Source organism: Malaya genurostris, chromosome 2 (assembly GCF_030247185.1).
Source record: "Malaya genurostris strain Urasoe2022 chromosome 2, Malgen_1.1, whole genome shotgun sequence".
Taxonomy (NCBI): domain Eukaryota; kingdom Metazoa; phylum Arthropoda; class Insecta; order Diptera; family Culicidae; genus Malaya; species Malaya genurostris.
The window spans coordinates 86,168,446-86,189,889 of record NC_080571.1 but is presented as its reverse complement, the minus strand read 5'-3'; the positions used below and the strand labels follow the sequence as shown (position 1 = coordinate 86,189,889).

Genomic DNA, 21,444 nt, shown 5'->3' with positions numbered 1-21,444 from the left:
AGCGGTGATCAGGCTCATCATCGATCGAAGGAAATAGGTTTCGTATTAATAATTTAGTGTGACCATCGAGCCATCATTTCACCGCTATAAAACAGTTCGGAGTATATCGCTTCGACACCTTATAATGAACCTCGATCGACCGATGACAATTTTATTTCCCATGACTTTGGTGTCCGCTGAAAATTAACACACCATCGATAATTGAAAGACAAAAGGCATTTGGTGAGACCAGTCAATTCGAGAAGACCTCCAATCAGACAGGGCGCCAACGTTATTGACGGTTCCCTGACGTAAATCCTGAATTTTGCTGTATTTGTTTTTTTTTCGAGAGGTAGAACGAGTAAAAAAATATTTCTTCTCAATATGAAGAATGACTCAATCTATTGCTATCTGAACGCATAAAAGTTCAGTTGCATGTTTTACCCGCTCAAACCACACGATTGTTTTCTTTACCGTTCGGGAGTTAATAAAATAAAGTTGAATTGGAAATGATACTCGCTTCTCGCTTCTGGATTGTTCTTCAAAATTCAACAGAATCATTAAAAAAATCGTGCCAAAGTACTTGATTCAACTTGCAAAACCGCGTGGGTGGTTGGATCAATAATTAGCAGGGAATTTATTTAACGGCCACTTGAACGATACAAGGACTGCTCGAGGGACCGATGAATGGCTCTCTACTTTATGTTTTCCAATGGAATCGTTTTTTTAGCGTTTTTACACGTATCTAAATAAATTTATAACCACTCAAAAAAAAAATTCAATGTTCGAAAAGCATTTATTTCGTGCATTTCTACTCCTTCAATCTTTGACGGTAAAAACAAAGTCTGGGTACTTTAGAATGACGCCACAAAATACATCGATGTAAATCCCTGTCAGATCTCGCAGGGTTATTATACTGTCCACACACTTAGATTTTATTGCTGAATCTCGGCAACAAAGTGCCGAGATTTGCATAGCCAAGTGCTCGGCAATCGTCTCGGCAAAATGTATAATTACTGAGACTCTCGGCAATCCTAAATTTGCTAACATCCAATTATTGCTGAACTTGTTAACAGGAAATTTGTTGTAAGATTTTGATTTTCGATTGTATGAAGTAATTGCCACAAAATCTAAGGTTGGGGAAATGGCGTGTTTTATTGATGCTCATTTTAATCCAGAACACAAAAACGTGCTTAATCCACCTATCAGTGAGATGATACCTTTTTTATCAATCCGCATGTGTTTTTTTCATGAATATTCTTCGGTTTTCATGACATTATTTTAATGACCGTCGTTTTAAGCTGCAATTTGACATTTTAATCACTCATTACTCTATCTAAAAAGGTTACAATCGATTAAACTTTTCATGATATGTCGAAGTGAGTTCCACTTAAGAATTTACGGTAATTTAAGGTACTTCCAGAGCCGGTATTCAGGAACCAGCATAAACCAAACCGATTCGTATGGCCATATGACGAATAAATTGCAATAGTTTTGAGTCCAACTTTCAAGCTTTTCGGGGTTATCATCTTCTATATCGGTTTTAATTTTAAAAATTCATCCCCCTGTAATTCCAGAATCGGAAGTCAGCATTGAATAAAATTAATTAATTTTGTGTGGGACTATAAGTTTATTTTTAATTTTTTTTTTTTAATTTTTTTCTGAAATTCGATTTGGCTTTATTTGAGAAAACGATTGAGCTTTGAGAAACGATTCGATACTGGAGCCGGAATTCGAAAATCGGTGTAGCCGAAGTCAGACAAATTCACCTGATTAGTTTACATTCGTTTCCATATGTTTAAAAATCAGTATAGACATCTTTGAGAAATCGTAGTACGAGTTAAATTGTTGGGTGCCTTCCGAATCGAAAACTGAATACCACTAAAACTGAAATAAGTTTATTTGGTTGTCGACTATTCAAATCAGCAAATCTCAGATGATTCTTAGATATCATTTGAATCTTAGATCGGTTCAGCCATCTACGAGGAAAATGAGATATACAATTTTAATTTCGTTTCACATATCATCCTGTAGTTCCGGAACCAGAAGTCGGATCCAAACATAATTCAGGAACCTTGTTTAGGAGCATACGAATTTTCATATGAATCTGAGTTTGTAGAAAACGGTTGAGTCATCTTCGAAAATAAGGTAAAAAATTTAGTGAAATTATTTGTCACATACGCATTTGCTGATCTCGACGAACTGATTCAAATGGTATATGGGTGTTTTGTTCTTCCAGCATTTATTGCTGTAAGCAGTTTAAATCAATATAATTATGAAATTGTTCAGAATTCGGAAGTACTGCCATCTTTCCAATATGTCATATTCGAACGATTATGTTGCCAAAAACGAACCGTGCTAAAATTGGTCCGAGGCAAAATGTCATGAAAAATAATGCTGTTCGCAGTCTTTTTGGTACTTAGAAACTATTGTATGTAACAGTATAAAAAATCGTGTTTTACGTTGCTCCCAAGCCTTTCTTTGCCATACAGCGCTCAGAACTTCTACTGCTGGAATATGGGCAAAAGTCGCTTACACAAAAAATTCGATATCTTTGTTAAAAATGGACGGATTTTAACAATCTATGGCTTGTTGGATAGCTATTACCGTGCGGAATCTAAGTCTGAAAACATATTCTGTTTTCAAGGTCAATTGTGACAGATACTGTCAAAAAACTGAAAATTTTGACATAAAACTTCGTATAACTCAAAAAGTAAACATCCGATCTCAAAATCATTCAATAGCGTTCTGGGTGACGGGGAGACCTTTGATTAGTTTGATCAAAATCGGTCCAGCCATCTCTGAGATCTCGACCTCTTAGTTGACAACACACATACAGACACACACATGCACACACACACGGATATTTGCTCAGTTCGTCGAGCTGAATCGATTGGTATATGACGTTCGGCCCTCCGGGCCTCGGAAAATTTTTCGAAAGTTTGAGCGAATTCTATACCTATATTTTATATAAAAGGTGATTTTTTTGAGGTTAGGATTTTCATGCATTAGTATTTGCTCAGATTTTTTGAGGTTATGATTTTCATGCATTATTATTTGCTCAGTATGCTCTGACATTTCATCATGAATAGACTTACTAACGAGCAACGCTTGCAAATCAGTGAATGGGCCCTAGAAAAGTTGGCAGAAAATCCGCTTTTTTATCGACAAATTTTGTTCAGCGATGAGGCTCATTTCTGGTTGAATGGCTACGTAAATAAGCAAAATTGCCGCATTTGGAGTGAAGAGCAACCAGAAGCCGTTCAAGAACTGCCCATGCATCCCGAAAAATGCACTGTTTGGTGTGGTTTGTACGCTGGTGGAATCATTGGACCGTATTTTTTCAAAGATGCTGTTGGACGCAACGTTACAGTGAATGGCGATCGCTATCGTTCGATGCTAACAAACTTTTTGTTGCCAAAAATGGAAGAACTGAACTTGGTTGACATGTGGTTTCAACAAGATGGCGCTACATGCCACACAGCTCGCGATTCTATGGCCATTTTGAGGGAAAACTTCGGAGAACAATTCATCTCAAGAAATGGACCGGTAAGTTGGCCACCAAGATCATGCGATTTGACGCCTTTAGACTATTTTTTGTGGGGCTACGTCAAGTCTAAAGTCTACAGAAATAAGCCAGTAACTATTCCAGCTTTGGAAGACAACATTTCCGAAGAAATTCGGGCTATTCCGGCCGAAATGCTCGAAAAAGTTTCCCAAAATTGGACTTTCCGAATGGACCACCTAAGACGCAGCCGCGGTCAACATTTAAATGAAATTATCTTCAAAAAGTAAATGTCATGTACCAATCTAACGTTTAAAATAAAGAACCGATGAGATTTTGCAAATTTTTTGCGTTTTATTGTTTAAAAAAGTTCTCAAGCTCTTAAAAAATCACCCTGTATATAAAAAAAAGGTAAAAAGCAAGTCCCCTTATCAACGCGTCTACACTGAAAAGCATTTGTACCTATTTTTTTAGGAGAAATCACGCATTGTCAAGCTCTTCTATAAGCTACCCAAAATTAGGTCGTTATCCAATCAAACTTTGAGTTGATCGGTAAAAATGGGTAGCGTGCTTTGTTATGGCATAACACATGTACTAAACTTACATTTACCTAGATTTTGAGGTCATCACTCGTTACCCAAAATTTTAGAGATGCACTTTAGTTAATTTTGGGAAGGTTTTCACCCAAAATTAGGTAGCGTCTGGTGAAAGTAGATAAGTTAGATTTTATAAGTATGTATAAAAACTAGATACTTTTAGATTTCACTTTTTTCTCGAATTGGTGACGTGATGCTTGGCAAAATCCACAGATGACAGATGATGACAAATGTTTTGCCGAGTTCAGTAAATGGCAAATTGATTTGCTGATTATGCCAAACTTCGGCACAAGAACTCGCTTTACCGAGTGATAAGCATATTACTTTAACGAATTTTGAGCAAAAAAAAAACATGTGTTCGACTGGACCGAGTGCCTGCTTGAGTCCGGAAATGTGAACGCTCCTGCCGAATGCTTCAAACAAGCCGTTGGTCCACCGAAAAACTAGTTCAAAATCGGTATGATGCTAGAGACACTGGACCCATGTAATGCGACCTCAACCTGCATTGGAAGTGGTGTGGGAGTTCTCGGATCTCGACTTCGGCTTCGATTTCGGTTGGATGGCAGTGAAAACAAAAACGATTTCTGGAGGCTTGTCGATTCGAGACCTCACGACGTTATTAGTTGCTGTTTATTTTCAGCTATTGAAATTCTATGCTAATTTTCTTGAAATAAATGTTTTATGTTTCATAGTACTTTTCATTTCATAGTTTTATATAAAAATCTGAAATATTTCCCTTTTGACTTCAACCAATATATAAAATAGTAATTCTAGTAATACCTAAATTTGATGTCAACTGATAGGTAAATGTGATGTGAGCTGTGCATTACATTTTACCTACACGGAACGACCGAAATTAGCTCTGCGCCTAATTCGTATTACTGTTTTTGAATTAGTTGATTTTAACAACAAAATTTCCAAAATAACTATAAAATTAGTTAAAATTGAGAATTTACTTTGCTGAAAAAACTCTTAGTTTTAGAGAATGTGTTTAGTTGGTGAATATCCTGGACTCAAACCAGCAATATTTCAATCCAACACGAAATTCTCATTGACAACTAATTTTGTTATTAAAATCAGAAAATTTGTTTCTATTTATCTATCACCATCATTACTGAAGGACAGCACAAAAAAACCAAAACTGAAATGGGTATTATTAACAAGTTTATTAGCCAAAAACTCATGAGAAGTGTCAAAGCAAAACAATCCATTAAAAAGCTAAAAAGGACAGTCTTATTGAAACTGCTTGAACATTGTTTTGATGTTTTTCGCATGTGTTCGATATATCTTTATTTAAATTTCTAAACCGATATGTAAAAATGTCGTAAACTGTTAGTGGAAATCGTATTTATTCAGAATTTGTGCGCACTTGAAGCGATTGTGCGTAATAATGTTTTTACGCGGAACAGTGAAGTGAATTTCGAATGTTTCACTCTAATTGTGATGAAGTTTTTTTGTATCTTCAAACCTTCCGAGCTGCGCCGTCCGGTGTACTATTTGTATTCGGTTTTTGTTTTCCGAGTGCTCAAAGTTTTCAGTGAGAATGAAGAAACAGTGATTTAGAAGAAAAAAAATTGAAAAAGATGTTTACGTTTCGTTTATGTCTTTTTCTCCAACACAACATCGTATTTATACCTGCCAATATAGAAAAGACAACCGCGTCTGAATTTTTTTCGGCAGTAGTGTGACATCTAGTGGCAAGTAGTCATTACGGTGTTACCGTTTCGGTGACAGGGCGCCATATAGCTGCAGATTGCAGAAGCCAATTCAACCATTCATATTGGTTGAAAACAACATTTTATTTCTTTGATTCAACTAAAAAATTAGTTGAATGGAAATAAAATGTGCCTTAGCTAAGAAATGACAGCACGTTTAATTTGTTAATTCAACTAAAAAAATAGTCATTTCAACAAATATTTTATTATTATTAAGGAAATGAGAATAAAAAATTAAGAATTTTTTAGTTGTCTCAAAAAATAACTAACTAAAATCAGCAAATCAACTAAATTTTTCGCGAAAATGCTGATTTCGGTCGTTCCGTGCACTTACTTAGTTTACTTGGTTTAGCAGTTTTTTATGCAAAGTTATGCCGATTTTTAAACGAGTTTTAGAAGTTATGATAGTTTTTTCAAACCACTTTCAGAAGTTATGCGGGTTTTTATTCGAAAAATGATAGAATTCGATTTAAAGATAGTTTTTCTTACATTATCTAAATTTTGCATGAACTGCCAGCGCTAAATATTGATACAGCCGCCAGATAAAAATTAATACAACCTGTATATTTTTTAGTTAATAAAACGTGATTTTTAATGCGTGGGACACATATGCGAATACTGTCCATATGGGACAGACCCAACTTGAATTTTTTTTTTCAAATTTTACTGAACTAATCACAAATTATGTTTGCAATTTCTAAAAGTAACGTAAATATAGATGTTATCCGTTGTGCTAACTTAAAAATGGCCGGAATCCATGTGGGGTTTACATGCAAGTATGGGCAGCTTAAGGCCACGTTCACATTGAACTATGGAAAATTATGGGCGAGAACAACATTCATGTGAAGCTGACTAGAATGATCAAAGCAACGATGTACGGTTTATTCCGGGTTGGCGGTTCAACGCATAGGGCCCTGGACTTACAAGCCAGTTGTCGTATGTTCGATCCCCGACCTTGGAAAAATTCTTAGTGTCAGTGGAATCGTAATACTAGCGTATTGTGTTAAATGCGCAGGCAACTTTATGCATGCATTTTAGGAGCATTTACGCACCCACTCTCCACCAGACGGTGCTTTTAGTGTCACGGGTTGCTCAACTACAGTACTATTATACTGGGAAATCTATGTTTATTTGATTTATGCTACTAGCCACTAGACGACACACTACTACCGAAAAATATAATATATTAGTGAGTATAAATACGATGTTGTATTGGAGGAAAAGACATAAACGAAACATAAACGTCTATTTAAAAAATTTTCTTCTAAATCGTTGTTTTCTTCACTCGACTTTGCGAAATCGACTCTCTCACTAAAAACTTTGAGCACTCGGAAAAAAACCAATACAAGTAGTACACCAGACTTCGTAGCCCGGAAGCTTGGAAAATATAAAAAACTTCGTTTGACATATACAATTAGAGTGGAACATTCGAAACTTATGTCACTGTTCTACGTAAAAACACTATTACGCACAATCGCTTCAAATGCGTACATATTCTGAATAAATGCATTTTCCACTAAGTTTTTACACATCGGCTTAAAAATTCAAATATCGTAAAAAATGCGAAAAACATCAAAACAATTTGCAAGCAATTTCAACAAGACTATCCTTTTTAGTTTTTTAATGGATTGTTTTGCTTTGGCACTTTCCAAGTAGCACCTTTAATTTATTCATAAAAAAGAAAATAAATCCTATGCTGCATAATGGTCGCACACAACGAAACAAGTCGCATTATGAAGGTGACAATAAAGTCAAAATAATGTTACGAATTCACATCTCATCATATTAAGTTACAATAAGTTCCGGCGTAACTTTTCGGTAATCTAACTCTTACGAGGTGTTGGCATTGACTATTTTTGGTCGCCAACTGGTCACCGTAACAGAATGTAACAATGAAAAAGTGACGCACTAGAAGACAAAGTTAAGTAATGATTTCATATCGATTACCGTATTCGTTGTGATGCAACAAAGAAATAGAAATACAGTGTCGGTTGAAAGCTTCCGTATATTTTCCAGGACAGTAATATTAAATCAAAAAGTGAAATAAGTGAAAAATTGATTTAATTTGAAGCAATTTGATACATTTAATTTTATGCTTATACACAATTTTTTGCCCGCATATGTTCGAAGCAAACTTGTTTCCGTTTTGGGAAGTAAATTCTTTTAACCAGAGAGAATTTGTGTACCTTTTGTCGCGACAGTGTATGTTTGGAACAATTTATACAAATGGCTACCCATATGACCAGTGAATGAAATGTTTATAAAATTTCAATTATTAATATATTATTAATATTATGCACAAAAAAATCTATCTGAATACATTTAAATTTTTAAGCTTTAAATTTCATGCGACGCTAATAAAAATCTGAATATCATTTTGTATGTCGATATTCTAAAACCGAAAATATTGAAGGCGCGTACGTTTTCAATAAGTGCAATGATCAACTTTACCATAAATATTGAATAGCACATAGATTGTGAGTGGATATAGTGAGTTTAAACAAGATTGAATTCTATATTTTAATTCTGATCATCTGATGCCATGATCATAAATGTTGAATGAAAAACATCAACAAATTGTAACTTGACACAAACTAATATTTTTTGTTTCGTTGTGACTGATGTGCGCGCTGGATCAAATTAAATATTCGTTACTGAGAACTTGTTTGGCAACCCTCGATAAGTCGCACAAGCTCCGCCTCTTGCGCTTTTCAAGTTACATAGCAGTTATAATGCACGTTGCAATGTCTTCAACTTGTTCTATGAATTTGTTTCATATAAGGTACTGTCATTGAAGTGTAATAACGTGTGCTACTTGGGTTCTCATGAGTTTTTTGCTCTTGTTAATAAAACCAAATTCATTTTTGTTTTCTTAGCGCTGTCTTTAAGCAGTTATGGTGACAGTTAGATAGCGTAAAAATTTCTGATTCTAATCACAAAATTAGTTGTCAATGAGGATTTCGTGTTGGATTGAAACAGTGCTAGTTTATGTCCAGGATATTAGCCAACTAAACACATTGTCTTAAAACTAGAGTTTTTTCAGCAAAGTAAATTCTGAATTTCAACTAATTCATTAGTTATTTTGGAAATTTTGTTGTTAAAATCAACTAATTCAAAAACAATAATACGAATTATGCGCAGAGCTTATTTTCGGTCGTTCCGTACTACACGTGATCTGGCAAGCATCGGGAGCAGACAAACTCTACGGAAATTGGATTTTTTCTACGGAAATCTACGGAAATTTAAATTTATCAACGGAGAACTACGGAAACTAGTCTTGTCTGGCGAGCAAGAAAAAAAGCTTTTCACCGCGAGAGCTTCGAGAAAAATTCCAATCTACGGAAATGACACTACTGCTATCTGGCATCGCTGATCGGGAGTGATCGAAGATGGAGCGTGGCAGCCACGAACCGAGTATTGTAGCGCACTATTGTTGATTATGTGTTTTCTTAAATGTGATATAGTGCAAATAAATAAAGCTAATTAGTATTTAATATACTGAAGCGGTATGCAGCAGACGGAAAATGGCATCCACACACCGCACATGGTGTAACAACGACTACCCAGCGAATGAATGGATGTAACTCAGTTTTGTCATTCACTCACTAGGCAAGCTGTTTTGTTTGCAGGCAGCCACCGACTAAAGTGGAAATTGTGACATAGCATATATTTATAGATTCCGTTTTGTGCGAAGGTTCATACTGTGCAATATTTTTCCATGCATGACGTGAATCTACCCTACATCGATCGAAGTAGAATTACTACTGAATGAAGTGCGAGGTATGAAGCAACGACCGGAACCGTCAGGCATGCGAAAGAAATTAAAAGGATGACATCATTATGGCATGCTGTAATTGGTTCGATAAAAGATTGGTCGATTCAAACCAATATTTCAATGGTATGCTATTGAACTACTGAAACGATGCTACCATACATGCTTACGTTAAATGTTTCCAAATCGATTGGTAATTAAATTATATTATTCCACCAACAAGCGACTGAGTTATTTCAAAATTATGACAGAAAAATGCTACGCGCCTTTTTGCCTTTCTCATATAGGGAGGTTATGCAATCATTGTGAAAACTGCAATCATTGCCATATACCATTTGACATAGCTCATCGAGTACGCAAAATGTCTGTATCAAAGGTTTTTGTGCCCCCTTACCTTTTCCGGAGAGAGCGGAACCGATTTTCACAAACTTAAATATAAATGATTCAATTGAAAGGTCTTGTGGTCCCATGAATTTTATTTGGATTCAACTTCCGGTTCCAGAAGTACAGGGTAAAATGGGCATAAAAATGTGAAAATAAGTACACCAACTACTCTCGGAGATGACTAAACCGATCTTCTTGATCATACTTTCGGTTCCGGAGTTACAAGGGTGATTAGTGTAAAAATTCTAATTTCAAATTTATTGCTCACTTTTCTGAGATAATGGTTTTATGGTTAAAAATTTTATACCATCACCTAAAGACATATTCTAAACTGACTTCAAAACTACTTCAATCAGTAGTTATTATCAGTAGACAGGAGACACCGGAAATAGTGATCAAATTTTCCCAAATGGATCTCACTCACTGTTCAGTGTTTTGAGATCACACGGAATTCCTGAATTTCATCCGGTTCCGGTTCCGGAGCTACGGGATAAAGTGTGTTAAAACTTTTATACCATCATTTAAAAGGGCGAAAAAAAAGTACAGGTGTGTAATGTCAGAGACATAACTGGATATCGTGAATACGAATAAAACTGGCACTAATTCTTTATACTTCCGAATATCAATTAGTTGATCGATTGTGTTAATTGTGCAAGTTTTGCACTTTTACACTACTAGAACTTGAAACGATACACCCAAACTACAGTACAGATTAGTTACATCAAACATTCTGACACACAAATATTACAAAATAACCAGTATAGTCTTTATGATAAAATATTGGTGGTTTTAGAAAAAACCTCTTATGAAGGCGTGCTTGAAGTGCCAAATTGTATAATTTTCTAAGATATTAAATCCTGATTGGATATAAACGATTTTGAACACTGTTGCGAATTTAGAACTGTGAAAATTGCAAAATTTGCACTGCTAATTTTAATTTTTGATTTACAAAGAAGCAATCTTTATAGTTCTTTAGGTAACAGTTAAAGCCATTAGAAAGGCTGATTTTGTATAATGTTCCACATTGTTGTCCATTTCCCGTTGTATGCAAACGACCACCAATAGGAAGATGTAATCGATCTTCTTCGAAGGGAAACTTGCTCTGCGACCTGAGCATTTGAGCTTTTGTACAACGCAAAAGGTCTGCTTTCATTGACGACTGCTCCACCTGACGGCTGAAGTTCAAATGAAAGCACGCAAAAGGTCTGCTTTCATTGACTACTGCTCCACCTGACGGCTGAAGTCCAAATGAGAGTTGCGACCTGAGCGTTTGAGGTTTTTAACCACGCAGAAGGTGCACTCTCCGAAGCTGCTAGTCCCACGACGTCTGCTTCCGTCCAACGCACAAGAAGAAATGATCGATTTTCGACCACGATTCCCCTTTAATACGCAGTCAGATGAAGATATGTGCCTGACTACCTCAAAATCGTCGTCCTTGCGCGAAAAACCCAAGCAAAAGTAAAGAGTTTTCCGCGTTGTTATAAAATTTTCGGAAAACTTAATTTTTGAGTTGTTTGTGGTTATCTCACACTGTTCAAAATATTATCCTCAATTCCTGATCATATTTTTGATGAAATGGTGAAAGAATTATGTTGCTACCGTTAATACAAGTCGAGATATTCACGATTAAGTTCTGCCCATTCTTCAATATGGCTAATTTTGAAAAGGCACCCCATAGTAAAGTAAGTCGTATTCACGACAAAAAACGTTAACAATTTTGTAAACTCCAATCGATTGTCATTATCGGGATCAGGGTCATTTTGCCGAAAACCGATTCGCCGAAAGAGTCATTTCGCCAAATCCTGAAATCGTCTAAAAATCGTAATTGGAATTGATTTAAAATAAAGACAAATGAAAGATGATAGCGTTAACGCCCGTTTTGTTGACCTACAATTGTACTTCTTGAATAAAAATTGATTCTTGTACTCTTGAATAAAGATTGATTCATGAACCTCAGAACGGAGTTCCCAAGACTACTTGTCGACTAATAGCTACTAAGCATCAAAGCAATTGCATAGGTGTATCTACCAGGCAAATGTAGGTGGTGTTTTCTGTTTATTAAGTGAAAATGAAAATATCTAATGGCATTCGGCGAAACAACTTTCGGCGAAATGGCTTTCGGCGAAACAACCCGCTCCCACATTATCAGTAGACGGCAAAACAAATCGATTCAGCTGTTCCTCTAAGTATCGAAGAATACCACAGTATTATATATGAGTGCATAATTGATATGAGAAAGGTATCATTAAACCACTAGGTGGATTAAAACAGGTTTTTTTAGTTGAAAGAAGAGTGAATTGTTATTGCCAAAAAGCACGACATTGTCCATTTGTTTTCGCGTCAATCTGGATATGCTTCTGACAGTATTTATTTTTCTTACGTTTCATCTTTGACTCATCAGTGCATTAGCAGTTTCTGTTGTAAGTGTTTTGCAAATTGCATTAACTTTACATCTGCTTAGCAGTTTAAGCGTAACTGCCAAGTGGTACCAGACATTCAACATAAATTTAGCATTCGAAACACGTGATCAACTTGATCGAATTTTATTATCTACACCAATTGTGTCACGTTATTTAGGTTCTCAAGTCTTTTCTAATACCTTATATAAACGACGAAAATTCTACTCGTTCATCAAACGTTAGACTTTCAACTTTTTCTTTTTTTTTTTTTTTTCTATTTTCAGGTGTAAACCATCATAGCAAACACCAGAAAATTTGAAAGCCAGCTCCCAACTACGGACACCGACGCAATGCATCACAGACTAGGATCGATAGCGGATCTCACCTTCGACCAGATGCCCATCATGAATTTGGCCGACGCTAACAACAATAACAGTAGCAACAGCAGCAGCAGCAGTAGTAGTAGTAGTAGTAGTAGCAGCAGCAGCACTGGTAGTATCACTAGCGGCGGCGATGAGATCGTTGCCAAAAAAGACGAAAAGTATTCGCTAAGGCAACGACAGTCGCGCCGCTCGACACCGGCAGCGGTTGTCAAGCAGGAGAAAAAATCAATTCCAAAAGAGAAACCCAAACAGAAAGCCGCTCCGTTGAGCAAGTACCGACGGAAAACGGCTAACGCGAGAGAACGCACCCGGATGAGGGAGATCAACAGTGCATTTGAAAATTTACGGAAAGCGGTCCCAATCGTGGTGGCAGGAGCAAGCGGGAACTGTTCCCCCGTCAGTTCCCCCGGGCAGACGGGGAACAGTCCGTGTGAGAAATTGACCAAAATAACGACGTTGCGATTGGCGATGAAATACATCCGAATATTGAACGACATTCTGAACAACACGGACAGCAGTCTCCTGATGGATAACAACAATGACATGGACATGGTGAACCACAACGAGATCGAGAGGGAAGTGATGTTGAAAGGGGCCATGCTGAAGGAAGCCATATTCAGTCCGGTAAGTCCGGTAGCAGTGAAGCAATCCGCCGTCGGGAAGTCTGGCACGGCAGCTGCGAAAAGGAAATCGAGAAAGTCCAGCAAATCGGCATCCAATCGGAAAAATGCTTCGACCCGTTCCAAGCAGACCACGTGCAAACTGGACGATTTGGCTCCGAGTTCAGAAACGCGAAACCAGTTGGTAGATTTGGGCATGATGTTGGATTCCGACAACGATTCGTTGAATCTGTCCGAACCCTGCCTGAGTCCGCTGCAGGCTCGCGACGGGCTGAAGCAAACGTTCAACAGCTGCAACGCCGCCAACACTCCGAACGAGCTGGAGTTTGGGCTGTTCCTGGAATCGGATGCCGATTCGCTGCAACTGTCGGAACCGTGTCTCAGTCCGCTGAGCCATCTGGACTCGCTGAACCCATTCAACGATTTGCTGCACACCGGGTTCAACGAACAGGCCGCCCTTGAACTATACTTATAACAAAAATGTCTGGCAGCTGGAATAGTGCTAAATTTTTATGTGTAAATCAAGCGATCATGTGCCCGATGTAGATTAGTGTACTTTCATAGGATTAACAACAAACTACCCGTGATAGAAGTGACGATTCCTCCTACTACTCGTTAGACGTTACATAGATAGTCTAGGGCAGAATTCAGAATGATCCTGTTATTTATTCTCAACGTGTCATATTAGCTAAGTGGTACGAAACAGTGGTCCGGCACCTGTCGCGCTCTGACGGCGGCTCGGAACCACAAACGCATTTTATTAGCTAGAACAGTACGCCGTAGTTCGTTTCACCGTCAATCAGAACAGCAATCATCAGCCAGTCAGTTGGAAACTGTTGCCATAATTGTAGTGGGTAGATGAATAGTTAATCTGATTAATCCGCGATTCTTTCCGCCCTTTCCGAGGCATTGCACCAACCGTAATTTTTAATTATATTATTAGTCCCGAGTTCGTGTGCCGATCCGTTCGTCAGCCGAGTTTAGTCCGCTAGCAATTTAGTCCAAGTTTAGTAAAGTCTTGTACGACCGTCACCTCTTCATTCATTTCATTCGTTGCTCTCGATTTCACCCCCTCCCTGAGCTGTTTCCGATTCTCGCACGGGAACGGGAGAAAACTCCGCCCACAAGGTTCACAGTGCCGCCGCCGACGCTGCAGGGGTTAATTGCGGGAAAAGCCAAAGCCATGCGCAGTAGCGTTACATCAGAAAGCTCTGCCGAAAGGAGGGAGACCACTCAAACCGATCCACCACCGTCGTTGCTACTGCTACTGCTGGGAGAACTCATTCACTGACCGTCACATCGAACCGTGCACCGAGCAGTACAAAATGTGGGGTTGTGGGGGTGGCTTGAGTTTCTGTTTTTCGTCATTATTATTACTATTATTACTTATTACTGTTTGCTCGGTACACCGAGAATTGCGCAACCGCACGTACATTTCGCGTGTTCTAAGCAGCAATGGCGCGGGATGGCGGCGGGGGCGGCGGCTACCGAGCTTCGGTCCCACGATGATGGTGGGCCTGAGAAGCACGCCACAATTGACTTGTAATGTGGGGATCGGTTGTCCCTATACGAACACGGAAAGCGACCGCTTTCGGTCCGATCGGGTCGAGCCGATAGGGAAATGTCATGCGGTGTGAAAAACAAAAGAATGGGGCCACATTAGGGTTGACATTTTGGCCGACGACGACGAGGACGACAACGAAGACATCGACGACGCGTGCAACCGTTTGTATGCAAATAAGAAATACTGGCAGCTCGGTTAAGTGTAGTCGCATGTGAAAAACTTCAATTAAATTATTTCTCATTTTGGTCATCGTTCGGTAGAACATTTGTTGTACAATCCGGAAGATTTACGATTGCGATTTGTGAGTGCAACTTAGTTCTGAATTAGATGGGAAGTAATTTCCATACTTAATTGCATAGCTTCTAGCTAAAGTCGTTTGAATGGATGTTTCCCCGCAAACAGAACCAGAAGGATAAGAAAACGGTTTTTTAATTGTTCTAATCGATCCACTTTAGAGACACTCTGGCTGGTAAATAGTACAATTTATGGTATCTTTGGCCACGCATGGTTCCCTCAATTATCCGCAAAGTCATATGGCTTGCCAAATTAAATAGTTAGTTGCGAATTGCGATACCCTTTTACATTTGACAGAAACATCTACAGCAAACGTGCTTCAATTTGTGAAATACTACTGGTCTAGTAATTTTTTTTTGTTTCATCATAGAGGTTTTAACCATAATGTCATTCGCCTCTTCGAGTCAGAAAAACTTTCTGACTCTATGCACGGGGGTTGGGAATCGAACCCAGGTGGGCTGCGTGAAAGGCACCGACTAACCCATCACGCTATACCCGTCCCCAGGTCTAGCAGCTGCCTCAAAACGCTTCGATAGCAGCTTCCGCTAAGAGCTCCCAAGTGCGCTTTTTGGCAACACTCTACACACCAAATGTCTCGTTTGGAGTTCAGTAGATAATTTTACGGATACGATCTGTAAAATAAAATTTTCTTCGAAAGATCTGTTAAATTTATCCACTTCACAACCATCTGTCAACGAACTACTGGATTCCAGCAAATCCTGTTGAATTATTACAGAACCATTTTTCATTTTTAGGGATGGTTTGTAAAGTTTTAAATATTATTACTTTTCCCGATTCAGTAATTTTTTACCAATTTTTAGTGAATCTATTGAAAATGATAAAGTGTTTCGGCAAGGATTTCTGATAATTCTGATAAGAAACTTAACAGTCAAATAGACAAATTTATAGTAGCGAAAACGAGGAAATTGAAACAAGTAAATTCTTTATATGGTAAAAATATTTTTATAAAATAAATTAAATATTACGTGGATCCAATTTCAGCACTCCAATAAAATGGAAAGTTATTACAAAACTCCCTGGACCGGAAGACTGATAATGATTGCAGAAAGTACATAAGCAGTAACTAGTTTTTTAGTATCATTCATTGTTGGACAGTCTATTTAAACCATCTTCCAGCACTTATTTTAAATTATTTGTTTAGACCAAAAAAGGAGTTCATCTATTTCTTATTCCATTTATTTATATTTTAGTTTTTCGAATTTTCAATAGGACTTCCCAAAAAAGCAGCACTATTTTACAGCAGTATTATATTGGTTGTTCTGGCCTTCAATATCAAAACTAGAAACATGAGCGTGAAGTTAACGTGGGACTGTAATCGAAAATTATAAAGTTGTATGAAGGCTGCTTCCCTTTGAGCCTAAAACCAATCGTACAATCGTAAGATACTTAAAATTTTAGAAACAACACAGAACTACTCGCAATCGAAATACTACTGGAATGTTAGTTGATTTTCTGTTTAAAATTTGGAACAAATAATCGATTGTTGTGTATTCTATACTGACCATTTTGTTATCAAATTAACAGAACCAACAGTCTAGTTAAATTTTCTTCTCTGACAGCTTAGAGAAAGAACACATCAATAGAATCAATAATTTGAATGAATTGTATATTATAATCGTTTCAGTTCTTGTTTGACCACTTTGTTCAATTAGTTTCATATATGTTACTTGTAAATTTTGCGGAATGTCGGTATTGAATGATGAATAAGTCAGTATAATTATGACAGATTTATGTTCGGTGCAACTCTACCGAACATTCAGCAAGTGAAACTTTTACTGAAACGATTACCGAAGCTTCAGCTATTGTGACAGTCAGTAAATATTTTACCGATATCCGTAAAAATTAAATGGTGTGGACTTCCTTGACTCTTAGATAGAATAGTAGCTTTGCACGCTTAAAATTAGTTACTCAAAAATGAGTAAGATCCCACTAATCTACAGAAAAAGTGGAACAACTATAATTTAAAGCAACTTCCTAATTACTCAAATTTGAGTTCTTCCTCGGAAAACGATGTTTGGGTAAAATCTACTCATTTACTGAGTAATGCTTTATTTGTACATGTACCAAAAATAGAGTAATTAGCTCTCAAATTTCGAGTAAAATGTTATTTCAAATTGATTAAATTTAATTTAATTAATTGTAGCATTTACGCTAAATATAAGTACAGTATGAATAACACAAGACAAATCGCGAATTGTGTTATTGCTACTAATAATTTACTTTTTTATCTCTGGGAGCTTTTATTACTTCTACCTCTGGAAGTGAGACATTTCTCCGTAAATTTGCGGGAATTCACTTATTTTTTTTATTGATTCCTGCCAATGAAAGTTATGATTTTAAAAAACATTGGATTTGTTATTCTCGATAAGTAATGATCTTCATGAATGTTTTCCGGAATTGGTCCTTCATTATTATCAACCATCATTGGTTCGTGACTTGTATCTTTCACGAATAATCGATGGGCATTTCCTATATGACGTTTCAGGCTTTTAAATCTTTGGTATCGTGAACCACACTCGGAGCACACGGAAGGTTGGTCTGATTTCCAGCTGGTATTCAAATTATGGCTCTTTGAATTCTTTCGCGTGTCCATGAATGATCAACCTTTTTAATATGGCTCGAATACCCTAAAAACGTACTCCTTATTCTAGATTTCAAAATTACTTCTAAATCTTTACCTCACAATTTCAGCGTCAATTTCAGTAAAGATTTTCTACATTGTATTATTGCAGCCATAGAAATTTTCACAAAATTACCAACGAATACAAATTTGAGAAATAGAAAATAGAAAATGATATCACAAAATTTTTCGTTCGATTTTTCGACAGCTCGCTGAAATAAGGAGTGTAACGAAAAGTAGTTAGCAACATTGATTATTGAATAAAAAAGCGAAAAAAAAACAATAGTCGAGTTACTATGGGCGTTTTAGGAAATGTAATTTAAATTTACATATTATTCTGTACCATTACTACCATTCTGCGATTTCGGTTGAAGCGATAAACTATTTCTCATTATCAATCGAGTTCATCTTATATAAATTAGAAATTAATCCTAAGCACTCAATTTATCCAGGGATAGTTGTCAATTTCTCATGAGGAAACGACAAACCATGGATTTCATCCAATCTTGCATGACACACGATCACAGCATACCAATTAATAACAAAGAATGAGCAATTTTGTTTTAGCTTGAGCTTGAGCGACCACCCCTGGTTGCTACTCCGTTACTGATCGGGATTATCTGAAATTCTACAGGGAGTTTCTAGATGATCCGATTTGGGACTGGTAAATCATCCTTCAATGAACATCTTATGGTAATCCCAGAATTCAATGATCAGTACCGGCGCCGGCCAGGCCCGAACGTAGATCGTCTAAGGAATGGGAAGGGATGTTAGTCCAAGACTTATTGTTACTAGAGGCCGTATATACTACTGCGCACTCCACAAGTGTCACGGGAGAAGGATATTTGTTAGTAAAAATTTCAGTATTGGTATTATTCGCGCGCGACTCCGTATGTTCCGATTTCAAGATGCTCGGATGCACCACTAAACTTACTGACTTCCCGAGTGAACGTTTCAACAATATCCTATATTGAAGTCCCGGGAAGTCTTGATTCACAGCTCTTATTCGAGGAAACTGAAGAAAAATTTGCAATACTATCGCGTAAAGAATAAAAACTTGCGCAGTGGCAGTGGCGATATCGTAACCAATGAGGTTCAACCGAGGTGCGATTATTGCTAGTTGAAAACTAATTCCCTTTTTTTATAAATGAAATTATGTGATACAAAATAAACTAGTGAAAAGGACTAAGACAAAATAGTTGATTCATTGCATTGACACCGCTCTTATATATATAAGGGTGCCAAAATTTTGGGATCACCTCTATTTTCGTTAAGCTCTAGTGCTCATTGGCACCGAAGTGCCATGTCCATCATGACGTGCTGAAAGAGCAAAACAAAATGACGACATACCGGCCGCCAACAGACTGCAGTCATTTAGGGGTTGGTACCTTAGTACTAAACGGTACACATGAGGTACCAAACCCCAAAATGACTGCAGTCTGTTGGCGGCCGGTATGTCGTCATTTTGTTTTGCTCTTTCGGCACGTCAGGATAGACATGGCACCTCGGTGCCAATAAGCGATTTGTAAGTAGCAAACACTTTACGTCTGCTCAGCGGTTTATTGTGAACCGTTGGGTGGCGCTAGCAGTTCAACGCAAACTGCTGACGCACTGATGAGCCGAATGCGAAACCTAAAACAAAAATCAAAACCATTCATGTGCACCTTAGCACCAAAACGGCACACATGAGGCACCAAACCCCTTAATGACGATTAATTTATTGTTCGGCTGGCACTGTCCGGAGAGAGCTAATAAGTACTATCAATCTCCTAGTGGACCCCAGCCCCTAATAGCTTCGGAACACCAAGCACAGAAAACTATTCTATTTCACAACATCGATACTGGATCCGAGAAAACATTTTGATTACTTCAATTAACTATCATACGAGAACAAACAAATCATTTCACGAAAAACTTTGACATTAGCGAAAACTATTGGCGACCGACGCACATGCCTCCACAGAATGAGCAATTTTACTTCAGACGAGAAATCAATTATAAGAGCATTTTGAATATAAATTGAGTGACTAAATCAACCATCTTAAACAACGTGCACAAATGTATTTCCCTCACACCAATTCAAAATACTCATGGTTCAAAACAATCCATAGCTAGTTCTTTTTATAAGTGAACAAAACGTGTCACTGGAAATATTTCATATTTCTATGTGTCGGTTTTGCACGATACGCTTTGTGCTATGATTCGTTCAGTTCATGTCGTTGAAACGCCTTATTTTGGCACCGAAATTTTATCTTGATGCTCGTTCATACGAAACATTTTGGAAAACTTCAATTTTGAGCTACTTGTAGTAATCACAAACTACTGAAAATTTTATCATGAATTGCTGAGCTAAATTACTAAAATTGTATTGTTGCGTTAAATACAACAAGCGATATTCACGGTTAAGTTCTTATGCAGACTGAATTTTGATAAGGCGCTCCACAGTAAAGTAAGTCAAATTGACAACGAAAATGACAACCGCACTCATACATAAGAAAATCTTGTAACCTGCCAATTGTGAGTTGATTCAACAACTTCTCCTGGAGTTTCTCTTCCATTGATTTATCTTCCCCCTTCTAGAACTGTTTTCCTGTTGGCAGTGAGTAAAATGAAAATTCTTGGTTTTACTCCAACGATCCACTCATTCAAAAATATCATTGCATCTCCTTATTTCTGCTCTCAAAATCCCTAACTCTAAGGTTTCCAATTAGAGCAACCCACCATTCCACTACAATCATTTCGCTTTACTCAGTTGCTAGGTAAACTCGGCGACCCTGTCGGTAGACCTTCTCGGCGCCACCGTCAATTTCTTCAATCATGGCCATAAATTCTGGAAAAATTTATACCTCATAGTCGTAAAGCCTAAGCTAGCGCAACGAAAGAAGTAAACACTGACAGTGCCGTAAATATTCATCAGAATAACTACAGCCGCCCCGCCCCGCACCGCACCGGACGGCAAAGCGTAGAAGCCCACACCTAGAAAATAGAACAAAAACTTCCACTAAGTAGAAACCGAAAAATTTACCAGTAAAACGGGCAAACAAATAGCAAACAACAATCAATATAATTCCTACAAACAGAGCAGTGTTAGTATTTAGCAGAAAATTTTTAAGTATGTTTACAAGTAGATAAAAAATGTAAATATTTGTACTGTTGCGATTATTATGATTATTATTATGATTTCCGTTATTTATTCTCCACTTGGAAGCGAGTGGTTTAGAGAAGTGTCTGTACATAAAGATATAAAAGTAACGACGCCACGATAGACATTCCCCGAACTGTCTAGGACTCATCCCAGTAAACCGCTACGAGAAAGTCAACGCCGCTGACAAACACAACAACCGGGCATTCGGTTTTGAAAACGATAAAAATTTGCATTAAACAATCGTCAGTTTGCTTGGAAAACATCATCTCGGTAGGGATGTTCAAATTTTTAGTATGATCACGGCAAAAACAAAATAGAAAATTGAAAAGCGATTCTCCATAACAAACTGCACAAAAGATGCGTCCAACGTAGAAATAAATAATCGTTTGAAATTCTTTGACAACCTCGGACATGCTTGCCGCGCCGAGTAGAAGCCAATTGTTCTGC

General features: G+C 37.5%; 1 protein-coding gene and 1 non-coding gene across 2 annotated transcripts in view; both read left to right on the top strand.

Moving 5' to 3' along the window:
- Nucleotides 1-19,225, top strand: part of LOC131427776 (helix-loop-helix protein delilah) — a 176,779-nt gene extending 157,554 nt beyond the window's left edge. Inside the window, exon 3 of the mRNA XM_058591275.1 lies at nt 12,635-19,225. Within this exon, the coding sequence (XP_058447258.1) occupies nt 12,701-13,828 (1,128 nt within the window). The 5' untranslated portion in view covers nt 12,635-12,700 and the 3' untranslated portion in view covers nt 13,829-19,225. The remainder of the gene's footprint in view (nt 1-12,634) is intronic.
- LOC131433377 (U4 spliceosomal RNA) lies at nt 18,906-19,045 on the top strand. Its single transcript, XR_009230181.1, has one exon. It is a non-coding gene; the product is annotated as a U4 spliceosomal RNA (small nuclear RNA).
- Nucleotides 19,226-21,444: the final 2,219 nt, after the last annotated feature.